This window comes from Peromyscus leucopus, chromosome 8b (assembly GCF_004664715.2).
Source record: "Peromyscus leucopus breed LL Stock chromosome 8b, UCI_PerLeu_2.1, whole genome shotgun sequence".
Taxonomy (NCBI): Eukaryota; Metazoa; Chordata; class Mammalia; order Rodentia; family Cricetidae; genus Peromyscus; species Peromyscus leucopus.
In genome coordinates, this window is record NC_051086.1 from 58,379,834 (window position 1) to 58,398,978 (window position 19,145).

The following is a 19,145-nucleotide window of genomic DNA, read 5'->3' on the forward strand; positions in this document are numbered from 1 at the left end:
GTCTTGGCTTGACTTCATTAGGATAGCTGGAGAACTCCACCCCATGCCTGATGACACAGGGCTCAGCTTCCAGGACAGAGGTGGTTCCAGGGCTGTAGCTAAGCCCACAACTCCAGACTCCAGATGAAACCTGGGCAGGGAGTACGGGAAAGAATGAGCTGTCAGCATGGGAGGAGAGGGGAGTTGCCAGAGCCATTGGGATGTCCAAACCTTAGCAGGCAGAACAGTGCTCCTGCAGCCCTGGACACAGTGTGGGAAACACAGGGCCATGGTGCCCGTACCTCTTTCCTTTATCTCAGCCACACTAGAAGGCTAACGTAGGCAGTGGAGAATGAGAAAAGCCAGCTCTCCAGCATGACTGTAAGAGATGTCTCTGAACAGTGGAACTGGCAGCACAAGCCTAGCTAGGCAAAGAGGCACCCTAGAAGGAGCAGGCCACTTCTGGTGCCAGATTCACTTGTGCCACAGTAGTCTCCTTCTGAGGCTTATTGACCAGGCAAAGGTTCGTGACCCACACCAGGCTGCCCACTTCTTCCTTTTCCCACGAGTCTCCTGGGTTCCTTTATGTCAGTGGTCCCTGGGAAACCCTACTTACCCTGTTCTGTGTAATTTCATAACCCTGCACTTCCTCGTTTGCTATGAGAGCTGAGCAAACCTCAGACAAGCTTCTCTGACCCTCCTTTGACCTCAGTCCTGCTCACTCTAAACCAGTGCTAACTGTCCATCTCTGGTGAGAGCAGGCAAGGACACTCTTCCTCTGGGGGCCAGCGGACATCTTGTTGCACTTGCTTCCATGCAGGGTTACCCTGTGAGCACGGAAGTGGATGTGAAATCCTCTCCCTTCCCATGACCAGGTATTGACAAATAAACGGTGCCTGTGGACAGTGTCCTAGACCCCTCACACCTCTCAGGACAGTGACAGATTCTATCTGTAGCTCTCATCTCCCCAAACTGCAGACTAATTGGAAGAGGTGTGTGGTGGCAGTGGGGTGTCCTTGAACATCTTTCTTTGTAACAGGATAGTTTGTAGTTCTTAGAGATACTTCCAAACTACCCATCTTCCCTAGACCCCACCCCCCTTCCTCATCACCTTCCTTACACTTATTAACTACTTTTTACCAAGAGAATCCCAGTCTATGTTAATAGGTCCAGGCCTGACAAAGCTAAGCCATTAAGGGCTGGATCTGAGCAGCAATTGCTCTCTCAATTCAGAACTGCAGGTTTGTTCATTATGATTGGTAAGAGCAGACATGGAGTCAGACTCACTTGAGTTTGATTCCTTGCTCTGCTTCCTGCCACCTCTGACTCTGAGCAGGCTATTTTACTAAATGTCTTCATTTATAAAGCATGGATGGGCCAGTGATGATGATGCACTCCTTTAATCCCAGCACTCAGGAGACAGAGGCAGACGGATCTCTATAAGTTTGAGGCCAGCCTGGTCTACAGAGTGAGTTCCAGGACAACCAGAGCTACACAGAGAAACTCTGTCTTAGAAAGCCAAAAATAAGAAGGGGGTGGTGGTAATAGCTATGTGCAATTATGAGAATTAAAGGAGTCGTGAGAGTTAAAAGAGTTAATGTATGGAAAACACATAACCCTGTATACAGCCCATAAAAAGCACTGAGTAGCCAGTGGCTGTCAGTGTAGTCATTATTATCATCCTGTTAGAATTGCAGGAATCTTCCTTCGCCTGTTGACTCACTCCCTGTGTTCCCCTGCTAGTCCTGTCCCTCAAAGGAAACTCTTGGGCAGCTGTATGTTCTCTCCTGACCAAGGCCAAAAGTAAGAGAGTGAGGAATGGAGCTAGGACCACCCGGGGAGCAGTGGTTGCTGAGAACTGAGTCTGCAAGTGAGGAAGTGCCATCCCTGGGGAAGGCTCCATCAGCCTGGCAAGGAGGCTCCTTAAGCTAGCCAGCCACCTCCTTCTTACTCAGCCTAGGCCCTTGGAGGGCAGCTAAGCAAAGCCATGTTATGTGAATTTTTTAATGGGGCCCAGAAGTCCTGACATCTCCAGGCTGTGGTCTTAAAAGAAATCAAGACAAGGTCTATAGAGCTACAGCATCTGCTCTTGATGCTGTCTGGGGCAAGGGAACTTCCTTGCTTAGCTCCCAGATGTTGGCCAGAGTTGATTCTTATCACATTATTAGCAGGAATTAGATTTAAATTGGGCAGTTCAACTTTCTCCATAGTTTACTCTTTGAATCATTTATAATTTCAAAATGAAAACAGGTCCAAAGTTTGTGTTTGAGTGTGTACAAAGGAGAACAAAGGAGTGTGAACACAAGCATGCAAGTGAACATATGTGATTATGAGTGTCGTAGGTTTGAATGTATAAGAAAAAGCTCTAGCATGTAAGGGTGCAATTTAAGGGAAAGAGTGACAGCTTCTGCCAACATATTCCAGGGAACCCTTGGCAAGGAGTGCTCCCCATCAGCATGGGGTGGGGCTAAAGGAATAGAATGGACCCATTAGGTACCATGGCTCACTCTCTGCTCTTTACCTTTGTCTGTGTCTTTCCTTTACCCAAGGAAGAAGATGTGGTGATTGAAGACTTTGAGGAAGATTCAGAGGCTGAAGGCAGTGGGGGCGAGGATGATATCAGGGAACTTCGGGCCAAGAAGCTGGCTCTAGCAAGGAAGATAGCTGAGCAGCAGCGTCGCCAAGAAAAGATCCAGGTGAAGCCTAACTGGAGAAACCCATTCCCATTGAGGGTGTGACTCTACAAACCATGAAATGATGTGAGCAGGGAGTGGCAGGGTATCTTGTTATACCCCACCTCTGCACCCAAACTGTGCATCCCTCATTGTGAGTTCTAAGGCAGGACAGGGTCTTCTCAGTGTCTGATGAGCATCACTTTTCCTGTGAGCCTCTATCAACACCACACATACAATCTTTCATGCAATTTAAGAGACTCAGAGTTCTCTTTCACCTTATGTAGATATTCATGGAGGGCACTCCTTTTTGTGTGATTAGGATGCCGTAGCCACAGGCTACCTGGGTTCCCAAGGTAATGGGAGAGCCCCCTTTGGACAGAGTACTTTCTACAGATTCTCCCAGGGAGAAGCTACCTAATCTATATTTAGGGGTTACCCCACTGTCAGCCGTCCTGGAAGCCCAAGCCTTCATTTCTAGCAAGTTTTTCTCTATGGCTTTCCCAGATCTGTCTCCTTGTACTGAATACTTACTTCTCCACGCAAGTTATGCTCCCTTTATAGACTTTGTACATGGGGGAGCATTAAACCCCTTTCCTTGCCTCTCCAAGCATGTCTTTAGGTCTCTCTCTAGGCATGTGTGTCTTCAGGTTTCTCTCTAGGCATGTGTGTCTTCACAGAGTTCAAAAGTGCCTCCAAAGGCAAGTATACCACTCTTGGCATGCTGTTCTTCTCTTAAACATAGGGTTTAGTGCAGAAAGCCAAGCAAACTTGATATAATTCAGAGGCTGACATTTACCTAGGCTTATAATACAGAGCAAATTATTTAACTTTGAAGGACCTGTTTCTTCTTCTGCAAAGTAGAGTGGTAGTACTTCCCTCTTACTGTCCCCAGAGGCTTGCATGAGACACTGCCTCCAAATGCTTAGCCCACAGTGGTCCCTTTATCTGAGATTACTCTCGTTACCCTGCCCCAGGAGGGAATGACAACAGTTGGAATTGGTCTTTTAGACATGCCCATGTCCTATTGCTACTAGGATCCAGCATACAGTATACCTCTACATGCTTGCCTGTTGTAATGTGGCCACCTACACAAGCCTTCCATGGCTCTGACTATAAACCTCTTTGTGGCCCAAAGAACAGCATCATCGTTAAGTCTCTCTTCCTGCCCTTTTCTTTCTCACCATCAGTCTTGAAAAAAGTCCAACCTCTAGTTACCACCTCCATATCTTGACTGTCAGTTCAACTGTTAAAGAAATCACTGCCAAGACCTGTTTTTACCAGATTTAGTCCTGCTATGCATGGTAACATGAGCCTGTAATCCCAGCATGTGGGATGTGGAGGTAGGAGTTCAGAGCCATCCTCAGCTGTAAACCAAGTTCAAGGCCAGCCTGAGCTACATGAAACCTACTCACCAAAAAAAAGAAAGAAAGAAAGAAAGAAAACTCCAAAACATAGTCCCCATTATAGTTAACTTATGTATAGCTTTGGGTCCTTAAGCCTCTTTCCTCCAGCTTCTCATTAACACAGTGAGTGCACTGTTGTCTTCTCTGCTAGTCAGAGCTACCTTTCCAGGCTTCCTCCACCATTTATTTATTTATTTATTTATTTATTTATTTATTTATTTATTTATATTTTATGTGAATTGATGTTTTGCCTTGGGTGTCAGCTCCCCTGAACTGGAGTTACAGACAGTTGTGACCTGCCATGTGGGTGCTGAGAATTGAACCTGGGTCCTCTGGAAGGGCAGCCAGTGCTCTTAATCACTGAGCCATCTCTCTAGCCCCCACCATTTTTTATTTAACTCCACCATCCTTTCTATTGTTTTTAAGTCTAGCAAGCTGAATTGGTATTTAACAGAAATTTTTGGTTGACTTCATTAATGGTAGCAAGTAGAACATCATCTTAAATTCTACCATGACCTTTTACCCCTGCTATCCAATTTCTTATCATATCCTGTCCATTCACCCCTCCTCTCCTAGGTCCCATTGCTGCTGCTACCCTAAATCAGGGACTTGTTGAACCTTAGTCCTGCATTGTATAGCTCCAGAGGGTGCCACTGACTTTATAATCTGTGAATGGCCCCTCTTGGACTTAACATAGTGCTCAGTCTGGCCACCAAGCTCCAGCCACACCATGAGCTCAGTTCTTTTCCCATATAGCCATTCCCCTGCTAGAAATCATCAGTGCCTTTGGTTGGCTAGTGACATAAAGTTTAATTCCTTCTAATGACATTTTAGGCTTCCAGTCTGCTCCCAGTGTGTTTTTCCTACTTTGTTTCCCATTAACACACTCCCTGTGAACCGTTATTAACTATTAGACACTGGGCAAAGAGATTGACTTCTCTGAGCCTTTTTCTGAATCTGTAAAATGAACTCAACACAGCACCTGCCTCATAGTTGCTGGACTTCTTCAGGATGAGCAACAGTGTGTATAAAGTGCCTGTCCAGGCATTAAGACTCCTGCCCAGATAGTGCTATTAACTTTCCTCTCTGCTCACTGCTCCACACCCACCCTGCCCTTTCCCACTCTCAGATATTCCTTGAATCTGCCTCTCAATCCAAAGGGCTCTTTTTCTGCCCTAATTTCCTGTTGCCTGTTGAAATTCTATTTTCCCTGCATTTCCCAGTGAAACTCCTTCTCCCCAGTGAAACCTTCCCTGATCTCCCTAGGAGGAGTTCCTCTCTGCTCTAGGGTTCTTGCAGTGTTGATTTATACATCATTTGTGGGACTGCTATCATGTCTCATGTTACAGTTATTTGTGGGCCTTTTCCCCCACTGTACTAGGAATTCCTAGGAATCAGGGACCATGTTCTCAGCTCAGTTTAGCAAGTAGTATTGAGTATTGACTCTCCTGATGGCTGGAATCACAAAAGTGTATGTGTATGTTATGGGGCGGGGGTGGGGGGTTGGGGTTGGGGGTGGATTTAAGAACAGACCATGCAATAGAAAAGCTATTTCTTTCTTTCTTTCTTTCTTTTTTTTTTTTTTTTTTTTTTGGTTTTTCAAGACAGGGTTTCTCTGTGTAGCCCTGGCTGTCCTGGATCTTGCTCTGTAGACCAGGCTGGCCTTGAACTCAGAGATCTGCCTGAATCTGCCTCTCGAGTACTGGGACTAAAGGTGTGTGCCACCACCGCCCTATTTTCTTTCTTTTCTTTCTTTTTTGTTTGTTTGTTTTTCAAGACAGGATTTCTCTATGTAGCCCTGGCTGTCCTGGAACTCACACTGTAGGCCAGGCTGGCTCAAACTCAAGAGGTCCACCTGCCTCTGCCTCCTGAGTGCTGGGACTAAAGGTGTGCACCACCAAAGCCCTAAGAGAAGCTATTATTTAAATAAGTGATTGGGCTTGTGAGTGAGGTCTTTTAAAAGATCAAGTATTAACTGGGTGTGGTAACACACGCTTTTAATCCCAGGACTTAGGAGGCAGAGGCAGGCAGGTCGCTCTAAGTTCAAGACCAGCCTGGTCAGCAAAGCAAATTCCAAGATATCCAGAGCTACATAGTGAGACTTTGTCTCAAAAAATGAACAAACAAAAAAGATAAAGTACGGGTTGGCAAGATGGCTCAGCGGGTAAAGGCACTTGCCACCAAGCATGATAATCTGAGTTCAGTTCCCAGTACCCACGTGACAGAAGGCGAGAACTGACTCATGAAAGTTGTCTTCTGACTTCTGTGCACATGCTGACATATGTGACTACTCCCTCCACCATACATAATAAATACATTGATTAAATAAGTAGGAAATTGGTTTTGAAAGATCAGGTACAAATAAGCCAAGGTAATACTTCATGTATTGATGCTCACGAGGCTTAGGCAGGAAGATTACAAGTTCAAGGTCAGGGCTGGACTGTATGGTGAGCCTGAGTATATAGGTTGGGCTACATAGTAAAACCCTCCTAAAAGGGGAGGAAGATGCTGTGAGAACATGGACTGTAACTATTCTATCTTTGGCCAGGATACACTGTCCAGGTTGGCCATGCAAGCAATAAGCAGTCCTAAAATTGGAGGTCTAATGTAAGGTCTAACTTCCAGGGCCATTGATTGTGTCCCACAGTTCTGTTGAGAGGAGATTGCTTTGGCCCTTTAAGAACAGGCCCCACATGCTCTGCTGCTGGCGGCCCTGCCTCCTGTCAGCCTCCTTCCTCCAGCCCCATAGCCACAGGAGGATTTCTCAGCAGAGGAAAAATTCCCCCTTTTACCTCCCCCTTCTTTTTAATGCCCGGGGCCCTTCACTTCCATAATTCTTCATTTTCCAGCCTTGAACGTAAGCCAGACACATCTGTCTGGCCATATGCGTGAACCCTGGAGTCTGTGCCGAGGTAGCTGTAAAACAGGGCCGGTGAAGGCCCTTCTGGGAGAGCACACACATGTGTGTGCCCTCAGGCCATTGGCTCCCTGCCCAGAACCACGGGGCCTCAGTGCTTCAAACCCGTGTTAACCTTCTCTATTTTTCCTCTTTTTGTTTAATTTAAGGGGGAAAATCCCAAGGAAAAGGTATAAATTGTCCTGGGAGTAGGGGAGAGGCTCCTAGCTGGAGAGACCATTATTGTTGGCAGGTACCTGGGTCACACTAATACAATAAGGAAGAGAGGAGCATCCAGTGAATTAAGATCGGAGAGATGGGCTGTAAATTACACTGCTCTGAACTCCATCAGTCTCCAGGGTGTTAACCGAGAGGTGTAAGGCAGGTCCCCAGCTCCCAGTGCCTTTTACAGATGCAGCAAAACAGGAACCACACATGTTTGGGGAAGGGGATATGAAGATGGGGTTGAACAAAAGCCCCCTCGCCCCAGGATGGCTATAAAGTCCAAGTGTGATCTGGGGCTGTAGCCACACCTCCACTTCCCTGCTCCCACATAGACCCTTGGGCCTCAAGCTCATCTGTGGAGATGGGGGAGGTGAGGCCTGGCCTCCTTCTGCAGCCTGTCCCTCCCTGCTTCCGGCACTGCAAAGAGACTGGCGAGTGGGGCCGACTAGAGGTCAGAACAGGGGTGTGGGGAGCTCTCAGGGCCTGTACAGCTGGAGCTACAGAGCCCAGGCAGGCCCCTAGATGTGAGGGGTGCCAAGTCCACCCACCCAAGGCTTTGAGACCACACGCTCTAGCTTAGCCCAGGCTTTGCCTTGATGCCTATGATGTACTTCCTACTGTACTGGTCCTGTATACCTTACTGCTTTCTGCCTGTGTTTTTATTTGTACTGCCCTTCTTGGGAGATGTCAAGAGTTCTTAGCAAAAGGTATGTGGTTGGTCTGGAAAGTTGGTCAGAAGGGTTTCATTCCTAACCAGGTGCCTAGGGCCAAGCAGTCACTAAAAATCCTCCTCCAGGCATGAGGCATGGCCTGTTGGCACCTCATACTGTCCTGGCCCTGTGAATCTCCTGCCTCCTCCCCTGATTCCATGAGGCTCTCCTGTGATTTGTGCTGCTCTTGGGCGGGGTCAGGTTTCCTGAGCAGTTGCAAACATCCCACCTGAAACATAACAGGCTCTTCCTCTGGCCACAGCTATTGTTTCCCTCTGCATTATGGCCATGGTCTTGCTCTGTAGCCAGCAATGACATGTGTTCTGAAAATAGCTTCACTCGCCTGTCCCCTTCCCGCCCACCCACCCTCCTGAAGATGCAGTCACTCCTTTGTGGGAGCCCCAGGAGTTTCACTCTAAATATAGCTACAGCCCATTCACACTGCCACCCAGCCAGAGGGGCGGGGGACACTGTGGAACAATGGGGTATGCACAGAGCACCTCCCCCACCCACACATACACCTGTATGGAAGCTAGCGGAAAGCAGACACTCAGCCCTGGCTCCTAGCTGTCGGAGACAATGTGGGAGCCAGTACACTACCAATCTAGGGGCACGTTCGCCCCTGGGCAGGAAAGCACATCGATCTTCAGAGCTGGGCACCGCCCAGGCCTACTTCAGCCTCTGCATCACATGGTACTGGACTGCCAGCTGGCTCAAGCTGCTGTCACCTCATTGGCGTCCGAAGCATCCACAGGGTTCTTCTGACTTCCCCCAGAATCCCAAAATGGTCAAACCTTTGACTGAAACCTTTAGACCAATGCTTGTAGCAAGCTCAGAAGTATCATGCTTAGCCCTTCATTCTCCACAAAAAAAGAGAGAGTATATACTTATTTGGCTTTTTCAGAACAGGAGTTACTTATTAAAATTCAGGGTCTAGAGCAATGGTTCAGCAGTTAAGAGCACTTCTAGAGGACATGGGTTCCATTCCCAGTCAGTGCCCACATGACAGTTAAACTGTTTGTAACTCTAGTTCCAGGGGGATCTGACACCCTGTTACAGCCTCTACAGGTACTATACATGCACATAGTACACAACCCACTCATGCAGGCAAAATTTTTAACTCCTTTGGGTTTTCTTTAAAGTATTATTTAGATTGTGATTGAGTTCATTGAGCTCCTATAATAATTAGGCCCTATGAGCTTTATGTTAAGTCCTGACGTCACTATAATCCCAGCTGTTCAGAGGCTCAGTTGGGAAAATAACTTGAGCTCAAGATTTCACAGCTAGCCTAAGCAACAGAGGCTATGTAGTCCTGTGTAAGTTAGAACTTTCTGTGTAGATCAAGCTGGCCTTAAATTTACAGAGATCTGCCTGCCTCTGCCTCTTGAGTGCTGGGATTAAAGGTGTGTGCCACCACATCCTGCAGAGACCCATCACTGGGTCTCAAGCAAATAAGTCATAATTTAAAAAAAAAAAAAAATACACGGGTTGGGGATTTAGCTCAGTGGTAGAGCCCTTGCCTAGCAAGTGCAAGGTCCTCAGCTCCAGGAAAAAAAAATACACTTCTTTTTACTTTGTTTTTCTACTTGTATCTTGTTTCAAGCTCAGGACATACACTCTCCCCCGTTCCAAGTGCTGGATTATGAGCATGTCCACACATGGCTTAAGCATCTGTTCATCCCTGTGGTGCTTTTGGACATCCAGAAAAGGGATTCTAAGAGCTTCTCGGGGGAAGTTCTCTCGCTTTCAATAGCCAGTGTATTATCCATTCCCTTTGGTTTCTGCCAATGATTATCTCACCACTCTTACTTTTTCTTTTCCTTTTTTTCATTTATGATCCAGGTAGTTTTGAAAAATAGGTAGTATTATTAGGCACAGTTGAGTATACTTGTAATCCCTACTACTCGGGAAGCTGAAGCAAGAGGATCGTAAGACTGAGGCAAACCTGTGCAGTATAGTGAAGCCCTATCAAAAATAAACAGATTGTTCAACAACTAAGAGTACTGCTCAGTTGAGGGGTGGATGGCACAGGCCTTTAATCCCAGAGCTCAGGAAGCAGAGGCAGGCAGCTATCCGTGAGCTCGATGCCAGTCTGGTCTACACAGCTAGTTCCAGGACACCCAAAGATACAAAAAAGGAACCTTGCTAGAAAATAAATAATGAAAATCAGAAGTATCATTTTTCTCTTAAGAGACAGGTCGGCACTTTGGAGATCACCCGCTGGCTAAAGCCCTAGCCCTGCGAGCATGAGGACCTGGGTTAGAATCCCCAGCATCCCTGGAAAAAACAGGACATGACTGTGTGTGCCTGAAACCCTAGCACAGGGGGAAACCCTGGGAGTCTGCCAGCTAGCCAGCCTTCCTGAAACATCAAGTTTCAACTTCAGAGAGACCTTGTCTCCAGACAAGGTGGAAAAATATACAGAAAGATACGTGGATGTCTTTCTGTGGACTTTGTATACACATGCATAGGCACAAGTATCCATAAACTCACATATATATATCACATGTGCATAAAAAGAGAATCTCACTGTGCTGTTCAGGCTGGCCTTGAACTCATGGATAGGTTCAAATGGTCTCCCAGGTAGTTGAGACTACATGCACATACCATTGTACCCAACAGCCGTAAGTCTCAAAATAGAAATAAATACTCTTGGGACTAGACGGCTCAGCGTTAAGAGCATTTAACTGTGCTTCCAGAGTACCTGAGTTTAGTTCCCAGCAACCACAGGCGCACAACCACCTATAACTCCAACTCCAGGGGATCCAACACCTGTGGCCCCCTGTACACATGTACATACATGCATGCTCGCGTGCGCGCACATACACACACACACACACACACACACACACACACACACACACACAGTTGAAAATAATAAAAATAAGTTCCTAAAAAGAAATAAATACTACTGTGCCTCCCTCCCTATTCTCAGTTACTGGTATCTTTGATGGTCACTCAGATGCACAGAATGTAAAAGAGAGTTGTACAAGAATAGAAATTGTCATTGTTGTCACTAATGTGTGTGTGCCAGGCACCAAGTAAGGTACTCTTACATGCAAGCTGAGTGTAGAGGTTTGCTGTGTTATATATAAATCCTCTCACTTCTGGCAATGGCATTACTCTACTCTGTCTCCAGAGTAATGAAGAACACAGAGCCTACATGGTTCCATCATTCTTTGAAGGAAAGAAAACAGCCACACTGTATGGATCTCCTAAGCAGAAGGAAGACTTAGGAAATCCTCTGCTGGGTCTGCCTGTTTCCTGGTCTGTTGTGTACCTTCTGTGGCAACCAGTTGCATTGTTTGTTTGTTTGTTTGAAACAGGGTTTCTCTGTGTAACAGCCCTGAGTGTCCTGACTCTGTCCTACAGTGTCTCGCTCTGTAGCCCAGGCTGGCCTCAAACTCAAAGCTCTGCCTGTGTCTGCCTCCCAAGCTCTGGGACTAAAGGTGTGCACCACCACAGCCCGCTGTTTGTTCGTAATTTTGTGTCTCAATTTTCAGTGGGTTAGCATTACAAAATCCATGTTCACTGTGTAGAAGGAACTTCACTTGTAAAGGAGCCTTTCTAGAGATGCGGCTGCCAGCATCTTAGGCAGTTGCATACTGTCTGTCTCAGTTGGCTGTCAGTTTGCTCCAGGAAGCTCCTGTTCCTCAGAGATAGCTGGATGCGTAGCACTTTTCCCAAACTGAAGTTAATCTTCCTTTGCACACTTCATGCCAACATAGTCCTTATTGCCATAAGTCTGGTTCAGAGTATCTACTTTTTTAAAAAGTTTTTAAAGTCTTCTTTGTGCTTGGTTACGAGTTTGCTTATTTTTGGGTTTTTTGTTTTGTTTTGTTTTGTTTTTTGAGACAAGGTCTCCTGCCAAGGATGATCCTGAACTCCTGGTCCTCCTTTCTGCCACCACACCCACCTTGGGTGCCTACACTTTCCTGAGGTTCCCAGGGCACTGTCTAAGAACCAGTGTGGCCCAGGCTGAGCTAGTCAGAGGGCTCCTGTGGAACTCTCCTTCCGGGTCAGCACTCTTGACTCCAGGCCAGGCGGATCTGTCTGAATCTCAGCGTTCCAGTTGCACCCCCCTCACTCCCACCAGAGGCTTCTGCAGCTTTTTACTCATACAAACAAAAATAAATCTCACTACCGGCCTCTGAACTCCACAGCAGCATGCTTCCCCCTCTCCCTGAGCGTCCCATGGCTGTGAGCGGGGACTTGGCACTCTCCCCATCGACATCACTTTTTCACTCCCTGCGCATCCTGTGTCCTTCTCTCACCGTGCGACCCAGAGATCAGAATGGGACGTGACGGCCGGCACAGGCGCCGTGCACAGCTGCCAGGAATCTGACGGGTAAAATCTGGAAAAGTTGGGAGGGCAAATGCTAAACACATACAGCGCCACTCAGAAAGGGCCGGAAACGCAGACACCCATCGCAGAGCCTGACTCCTAAGCCTTCTTGATCTGCCGTTCTTTTTAGTGCTGCTGAACTAATCTTGTGACCCAGGTATGACTCCCTTCACCCACCAACCCCACTGGTACCCTAGGAGAAGAGGCAGCAACCTTGTCTAATCTCCTGAGACGCCATGAGGGCATGTGGGGAACAGGAAGCAGTTGTGTGGTGACTCACTGGGCAGAGCCAGGTTAGGGGAAGTTGTCTGCAGGCGTCCCTGGGACCGGATGAGGGCAGCCCAGCTTTGACCACCACACGCAGCTTGGCCCTGTCCCATTCCCAGGGGACCATCTGCTACTTCTCTGAGAAGCTATGGCTAGTTCACCTTTCTGGCCATGGACTCCAAGTACTCAAGGAAGTTAATGCTTCCCCGAACCTTACTCTAGGCTTTACATCTGTCCTGTCGTCAAACACCAAGTAGATTCACTCCCCCCCCCCCAGCCTGCCTTGGCTGCCTGGCTTAATGACCCTCCTGCTTACCACCAGCATACAGGTGTAATGGTCAAGGTCTTGGGAACCCATCTTTCATCCACAGTGAAAAGTGGCAGTCGGCAACTTCCTTAATGGAAGTCTAACCAAGGCTGCATGTCATGTCTCAAAATAGGAAAACAGAGATGTGGTACTTCCTTAAGACTAAGGCCTCTCTACTATAGGTGCTAGTGTCCTATCATTCATGGGCCATGTGGCAGAGCCTGTTATGTCCTTTCTCCCAGAAAGACAGAGATTTGGAGCCCAGGGCTCCAGGAAAAGCATTCTGGTAGTTGTATGGAGAACAGAAGCCTGGAAAAGGGCTGCTCCTCGGCGTGAAAAAGGACAGTAGAGTATTTGCTGAACCTAAGCAAAACCATTTCCTGTTCTTCTGAATGCCCAAGCCAAGATTAGTGTGTTACTGTCCTGTTGGCAGCTCTCTAGGGAGCAACAGTGACCCAAAACTCCCGGGAAGGTGGCTGACACTTTCCCCTTGTGAGGTGAGATCAGTTGGAGGATTTCAGCAGGCTGGGCCTCTCTGCCACATTTCTCATGCTGCCACTGTCCTGTGGCCTGTGTCTTCGCCAACTGTGGTGGCAGTGGCAACAACAACTTACTCATAGGGAAAGGTCCCTGGTAGGTCACGGAAAGCCACCCCCGTGATTTGAAGGCATGCCCTTTCAGTTTTACTGTCACTTAGTGAAGCCTGAGCAGCCTTTCTGCTGACTGTTGGTGGCCAGTCCCGGCACCGTGGGCCCCATCTCAGTTGGCACGCAAATGTACTTCCTCTGCTGCTTCTGGGTCTGTGTCCTGGCAGTTGCTGTGTTTCAGAAGACCATAAGAGGGAGTGAGGGGACTGGGACTTGCCCACCTGCTTTTCTGGATTCCCACTGGTACTGGCTAGCTCCCTATACAGAATCTGCCAGAGCAGATAGATCCAGCCGACCAGTTTGCTTCCTGGCCACGGTCCCCAGAGGAAATAGCACAATAATGAATATACTCTGTAGTGATAAATATACCCTAAACTTATCCCAGCAGGTCATTGCCACCCATGTTAAGACTGTCAGTCCAGAAGACACTGGGCTTTGCAGATGTTCACAGAGCTTCCCAGAGATGTGAAAGCCTGTAGCACACAGTTTTTGGCTTGTGGGCTTCTAAGGGTGAGAGTGATTGGTGCACAGATCTGCTGGTGATAGAGGTGATTGTTGAGTAGTATGGGGCAGGACACTTCAGTTTTGTTTTTTATGGCATTTTGGTTTGCATAGGATACAACAAAAAGTCCCAATTTAAATAAAGTCAATTTAAAGGTAAAATGAAGTCAATGATAGTATTACTTAAACAGGATTGTGGCAAAGGGGTAAAAGTTGAGCAAAAATGAATGCTGGGAGTAGTGTGCCTTTAATCCCAGCAGGAGGCAGAGGCAGTCAAATCTCCAAGTTCAAGGCCAGCCTAGCCTATATATCAAGTTCCAGGATTATATAGAGAGACAGGAACTATATAGAGAGGAGAAGGAGGAAGAAAAGGCGGCAGAGAGCAAAAAAGACCCACATTTAGGAAATGCTGTGCAAAGCAAGGAAAGGTGGTAGCAGTTGTGACCCCTCTGATGGTTGCTCTTTGCATGAGTTGGGATGTAACTTCATCTTTATACCCCTGCTGCAGGGAATGATAAATAGCATTCTGCTAATAGCCTCTTTTTAAAAATTTTTTACACTGTGTGTCTGTGTTTGAGCACTTGCACAACATGTGTGTGAGTAATTTGTAGGAATCAGATCTCGCCAACCCGTGTATCTTTTTTTTTTTTTTTTTTTTTTTAAGGACAGGGTCTCACTCTGTAGCTCTGGCTAGTCTGGAACTCTCAGACATTTGTCTGCTTCTGCTTTCTGAGTGTTGGGATTAAAGGCATGTGACACCACACTGGACAATGTGTTATCTACTGTTTGTTGGGTGTTTGTTTGTTTCTGAGACAGGGTTTCTCTGTGTAGCCCTGGCTGTCCTGGAACTCACTTTGTAGCCCAGGCTGGCTTCGAATTCACAGAGATCTTCTGTCTCTGCCTCCTGAGTGCTGGGATTAAAGGCGTGCGCCACCACTCTGTCCCGTCTCATTTTAAAAAGGGATGGGAGGAGGGGGGAGGGAGGGAGGGAGGGAGGAGGGAGGGAGGGAGGGAGGGAGGGAAGGAAGGAAGGAAGGAAGGAAGGAAGGAAGGAAGGAAGGAAGGAAGGAAGGAAGGAAGGAAGGAGCGAGTGATCAGTTCTGGTAGGGATTTTCCTGAGTGTCAGGTTGAGAGGTGCCCGTGTGCATGCTGCTTCTGGCATGTGGGGCCCCTTTCCTAGCTGAGTTACCTACTCCCTTCTTACATTCTTGGTTTCTAGTCTTAAGATCCTTTCAGAAACTTATTTTCAATACCATCAGGGTCCTTCCTCGTGATTGCCAAGGTTTAGGGGGATCCCACCCTGGGCCATTTGGTCTGTTGGTTTTGATTGCACTGCTTCGCTCAGCCGTGGGTCTGTCCCTCAGGCCTGAAGGGGTGGCTGTGCCTCTGGAGGGGGAAGAGATGTGTGGGGGCAGGATGCTTACACACTGTTGAGTCAGGGCCCTGGCTCACCCGCCTGCTCACTCTCTTGCTCCCTCACATTCTGTGTCCCTGTAGGCTGTTTTGGAAGACCAGAGTCAGATGAGGCAGATGGAGCTGGAGATCAGACCCTTGTTCCTCGTACCAGATACCAACGGCTTCATTGACCACCTGGCCAGTCTGGCCCGGCTGCTGGAGAGCAGGAAGTACATCTTGGTGGTGCCCCTCATCGGTGAGCTGGGTGGGAAGACACAGCAGCCCTGCACGTGCACAGCCCCTCTTCACATGCCCGGAGCCAGGCAGGCTGACCTGGCTGTTCATGTGTAAGACAGGATTTGCAGGGAATGCATGGGGCAAGAAAAATTGTTTAATAATCAGAGTAGTTCAAATTATTATGGCTGATCCATGGCTTAAACTGCTTGAGCAAATGGACTCCCGTGTCCCAGCAACCAGCGGCTGCAAGAGCCCAGCCCTTGTTTTTTCCTTATAAAGCTTGCAGTAAAACAGCAAAGCTGGTTCCCGTTATTGGTAAACACTCAGCCCTGGCAGATAACGGCAGTGCTGCTGGGTGGTCTGGCAGGGAGGCTGGGAGGATTTTGAAGTGGTTAGATGCCTTTGGTCTGATTGTCTTGTAGCTTTTCATGATCATTCTGTTAGTTCGAGGTAACATTCTTCTGGCCAATGTCACCCTAAGGCCAGACTGACAGGAACCCTCCAGAGCATGACCTTTGGCTCATGCCTTTCAATTCCTACCACTTGGGCCATTGGTACTAGTGGAGGGAAGTATCTCGGGGTCCAGCCTGCCTGCTTTTCCTAGCTGTAGTGTTCATTGGAGACTATTGGGTACCCTTAGTTCTTGGAGCTTCCTGATGGGTCAGCCTCGGGTTATGCTTTGGTCTCTAGGTACCTGTCAAATAGAGCTGATGTAGCTTCTATAGCTGATGGCTGTGCTGTGGCGACAAGGATTGTGTAAGATGATTGCAAAGCCCAGATGTTTAATGCCTCTCTCCTAGCAGCCATCTGAAGCAAGTTCGAGAACCCTATTCTCTGGAAAAGACACCAGACTGGCAGTCTGCCTGACAGCCACCTCTGACATCCATGCCAAGATGTTCCATTGGGCCTTCCCTCCCAGTCCCAAGTGCCTTAGTGCCAGATGGGGGTGGAAACAAAGGGCAGGAAACATCCGCCCCTGCAGAGCCTGTAGAGCCCTGGGGGGTTGTGGGAAACACGTTAGCACCACCTGAGAATGTTGGCACTGAAGCAGTCCTCCCTCCCTGTCTTCCTTCCCCTCCCCATGTGGCCTGGACAGAACCTCTTAAACCCAGGCCCTTAGACCTAAGGGAAGGTTTGCTGCACTTCAAAAGAAGGCAGAGCAGCAGAACCACACATTGCCCTGAGCTTTCTGCTTGCCTCTCTGGGTCCTGGATGGACTGGCTTACAGGCTTTATCGCTGGACTTTGCTCCCAGGAGGTTTTTAGTTAGGAAAAAGAAAGTAGATTGGTCACTTTTGCTAGATGGTCAGTAATTGGTATGACCAAGAAAGCTCCCTGCCGTCTCCAGGTTGCCTCCCCAGACTGAGAAGGTACCTCCTGTGCCTTCCTAGGCAGCAGTCACTGGTGCTTAGCCTCTTTGTTCCTGAGAAAGACAGCAAAGTCAGAGCTCTGGCCCTCGGTCCTGAAGAGCCTCAGTTTGGTAGAGAAGTCCAGACTTGGTAGGAAAGGGACAAGCATAAGAAAACCTCGAGGATACATTGAGAGCAAAGTCAATGACTAAGGGTCTTAGCAACTCACAGCAGTATTGCAGCCACGGACCAGGCGCTTGACCCTGTGTCAGCTAGGCAGATCCCTGCACTTCGGGCTGTGAGGGAGCTCCTATTCACTCACGCTTCCCTTGGTGGACTCCTGCCCTGTGACCAGAGCAACAAAGGGTTAAGCTGACAGCCTTCCCTGTTTGTGTCTTGTGCTCTTGAACCTGCTCTGTGCTCTTTAGGTCTGACCCCAGCATTGAGAAGTCCCGCCTGGTGCAGAAGCACAAACAAGCGTCCCCTTTGAAGCCTGTTTAGTTTGGAAGCAGGAAAGCAGATTTTGGGATAGAATACCAGTTTTTCCTGTTTGATGTTCTGTTTGCTGTACCATACCACCCATCCACCACTGCCACACATTGTGTGGACCATGCAGCTTCATGGTGCTAAAAACATGGGTGTGTGTGTGTGTGTGTGTGTGTGTGTGTGTGTGTGTGTTTTTTTTTTGTGTTGTGTGTGTGTGTGTGTGTGTGTGTGTGTGTGTTAGTTCCCATATGGGCGTGTGTGTGTGTGTGTGTGTGTGTGTGTGTGTGTGTGTGTGTTAGTTCCCATATGGGCCTTTTCCAGAAAATGTTTCTGAATACCCAGACAATGAGTGCCAGGCTCACCATGGAACAGCATGCTCATGCCGACTCCCCAAGCTATGAATCATTATACTAAGGAGAGGCCTCAGACCCCAAACTCTCCCCAAGCCCCCAAGGAGTGCATATTTCCCACTTGACCTCAGGCTTTTGGCTGGAATTTTGGAAAGAATCTTCACCAGAAAATGAAGCCATGTTCCAGACACATAGACAGGCAGACACACACACACACACACACACACACACACACACACACACACACCAAGTATCAAGGAGGTAATGTGCCAAGGTTATGGTTTCATGAAATACCAGGGTCCTTGCAAAGTAAGTCTGGCTGTCCTTCTTCCTTGGTGGCTTCCCTGTCCTCTGCCCTCTTTTAGACTGCTGTGGTTCAGACCCAAGTAGCTGAGCACAGCCACCTCGCTTACCTTTTTGCTGCTGTGTTCCTTTTTTTTTTTTTTTTGTTTTTGTTTTTGTTTTTCAAGACAGGGTTTCTCTGTGTAGCTTTGCGCCTTTCCTGGGACTCACTTGGTAGCCCAGGCTGGCCTCGAACTCACAGAGATCCGCCTGCCTCTGCCTCCCGAGTGCTGGGATTAAAGGCGTGCGCCACCACCGCCCGGCTGCTGTGTTCCTTATTTGATCCTATAACTAAGGAATGCCAGCTCCAGAAAGTCTCATAAGCTCCTCCTGGGAGGAAGATGGGGCTCCGAGGAAGAGGCAGATAGGAGCTGAGGCTCCCTCAAAGTCTTGGGCCCTTTCTTATTCCCACAAGCGCCTCTCCTGCCATAGCTTCATTGGAAAACTCCGGTGGAGACGTTGGCCTCTGTTGTCTGTAAAGGTGCCTGGCTGAGAAAGTAAGCGGGCAGAGACCACAGGGCGAAGGCAGGCATAATTGCTGATTGTAAACTCTGTCTCATCAGTGATCAATGAGCTGGATGGCCTTGCCAAAGGGCAGGAGACAGACCACCGGGCTGGGGGCTATGCCCGTGTGGTACAAGAAAAGGCCCGGAAATCCATCGAGTTCCTCGAACGGAGATTTGAGAGTCGGGACTCCTGCCTGCGGGCCTTGACCAGCCGTGGCAATGAACTTGAATCCATCGCCTTCCGCAGTGAGGACATCACTGGACAGCTGGTAAGACCCCCAGGAAGAATGGAAAGCCCATGGTCCAATATAAAAAGTGTTCCTGAAAGGAAGGAGTAAAAGAAGGCTTTTGAACCTGGGCACCCAAGGGGTAGCCACCATCAAGGCCCAGGAGGGGAGAGTTCCCTGTATCACTGAGGACAGTTAAACTTAGCCAAGCAGAGCCAGAGCCTGCCTGAGTAAGACTCCAGGACAGCCCTGGAAGTGCCTCTGCCTCTGCATGGCGCCCCCTCCTGCCCAGTGGTGCT

General features: G+C 48.3%; 1 protein-coding gene across 4 annotated transcripts in view; it reads left to right on the forward strand.

Annotated features, from left to right (window-relative positions):
* Positions 1-19,145, forward strand: part of Smg6 (SMG6 nonsense mediated mRNA decay factor) — a 249,559-nt gene that overhangs the window by 226,325 nt on the left and 4,089 nt on the right. For all 4 annotated transcript variants that reach the window (XM_028866719.2, XM_037201489.1, XM_028866720.2 and 1 more), the window contains 3 exons: positions 2,529-2,675; positions 15,453-15,606; positions 18,677-18,888. In XM_028866719.2, the coding sequence (XP_028722552.1) occupies positions 2,529-2,675; positions 15,453-15,606; positions 18,677-18,888 (513 nt within the window). The remainder of the gene's footprint in view (positions 1-2,528; positions 2,676-15,452; positions 15,607-18,676; positions 18,889-19,145) is intronic.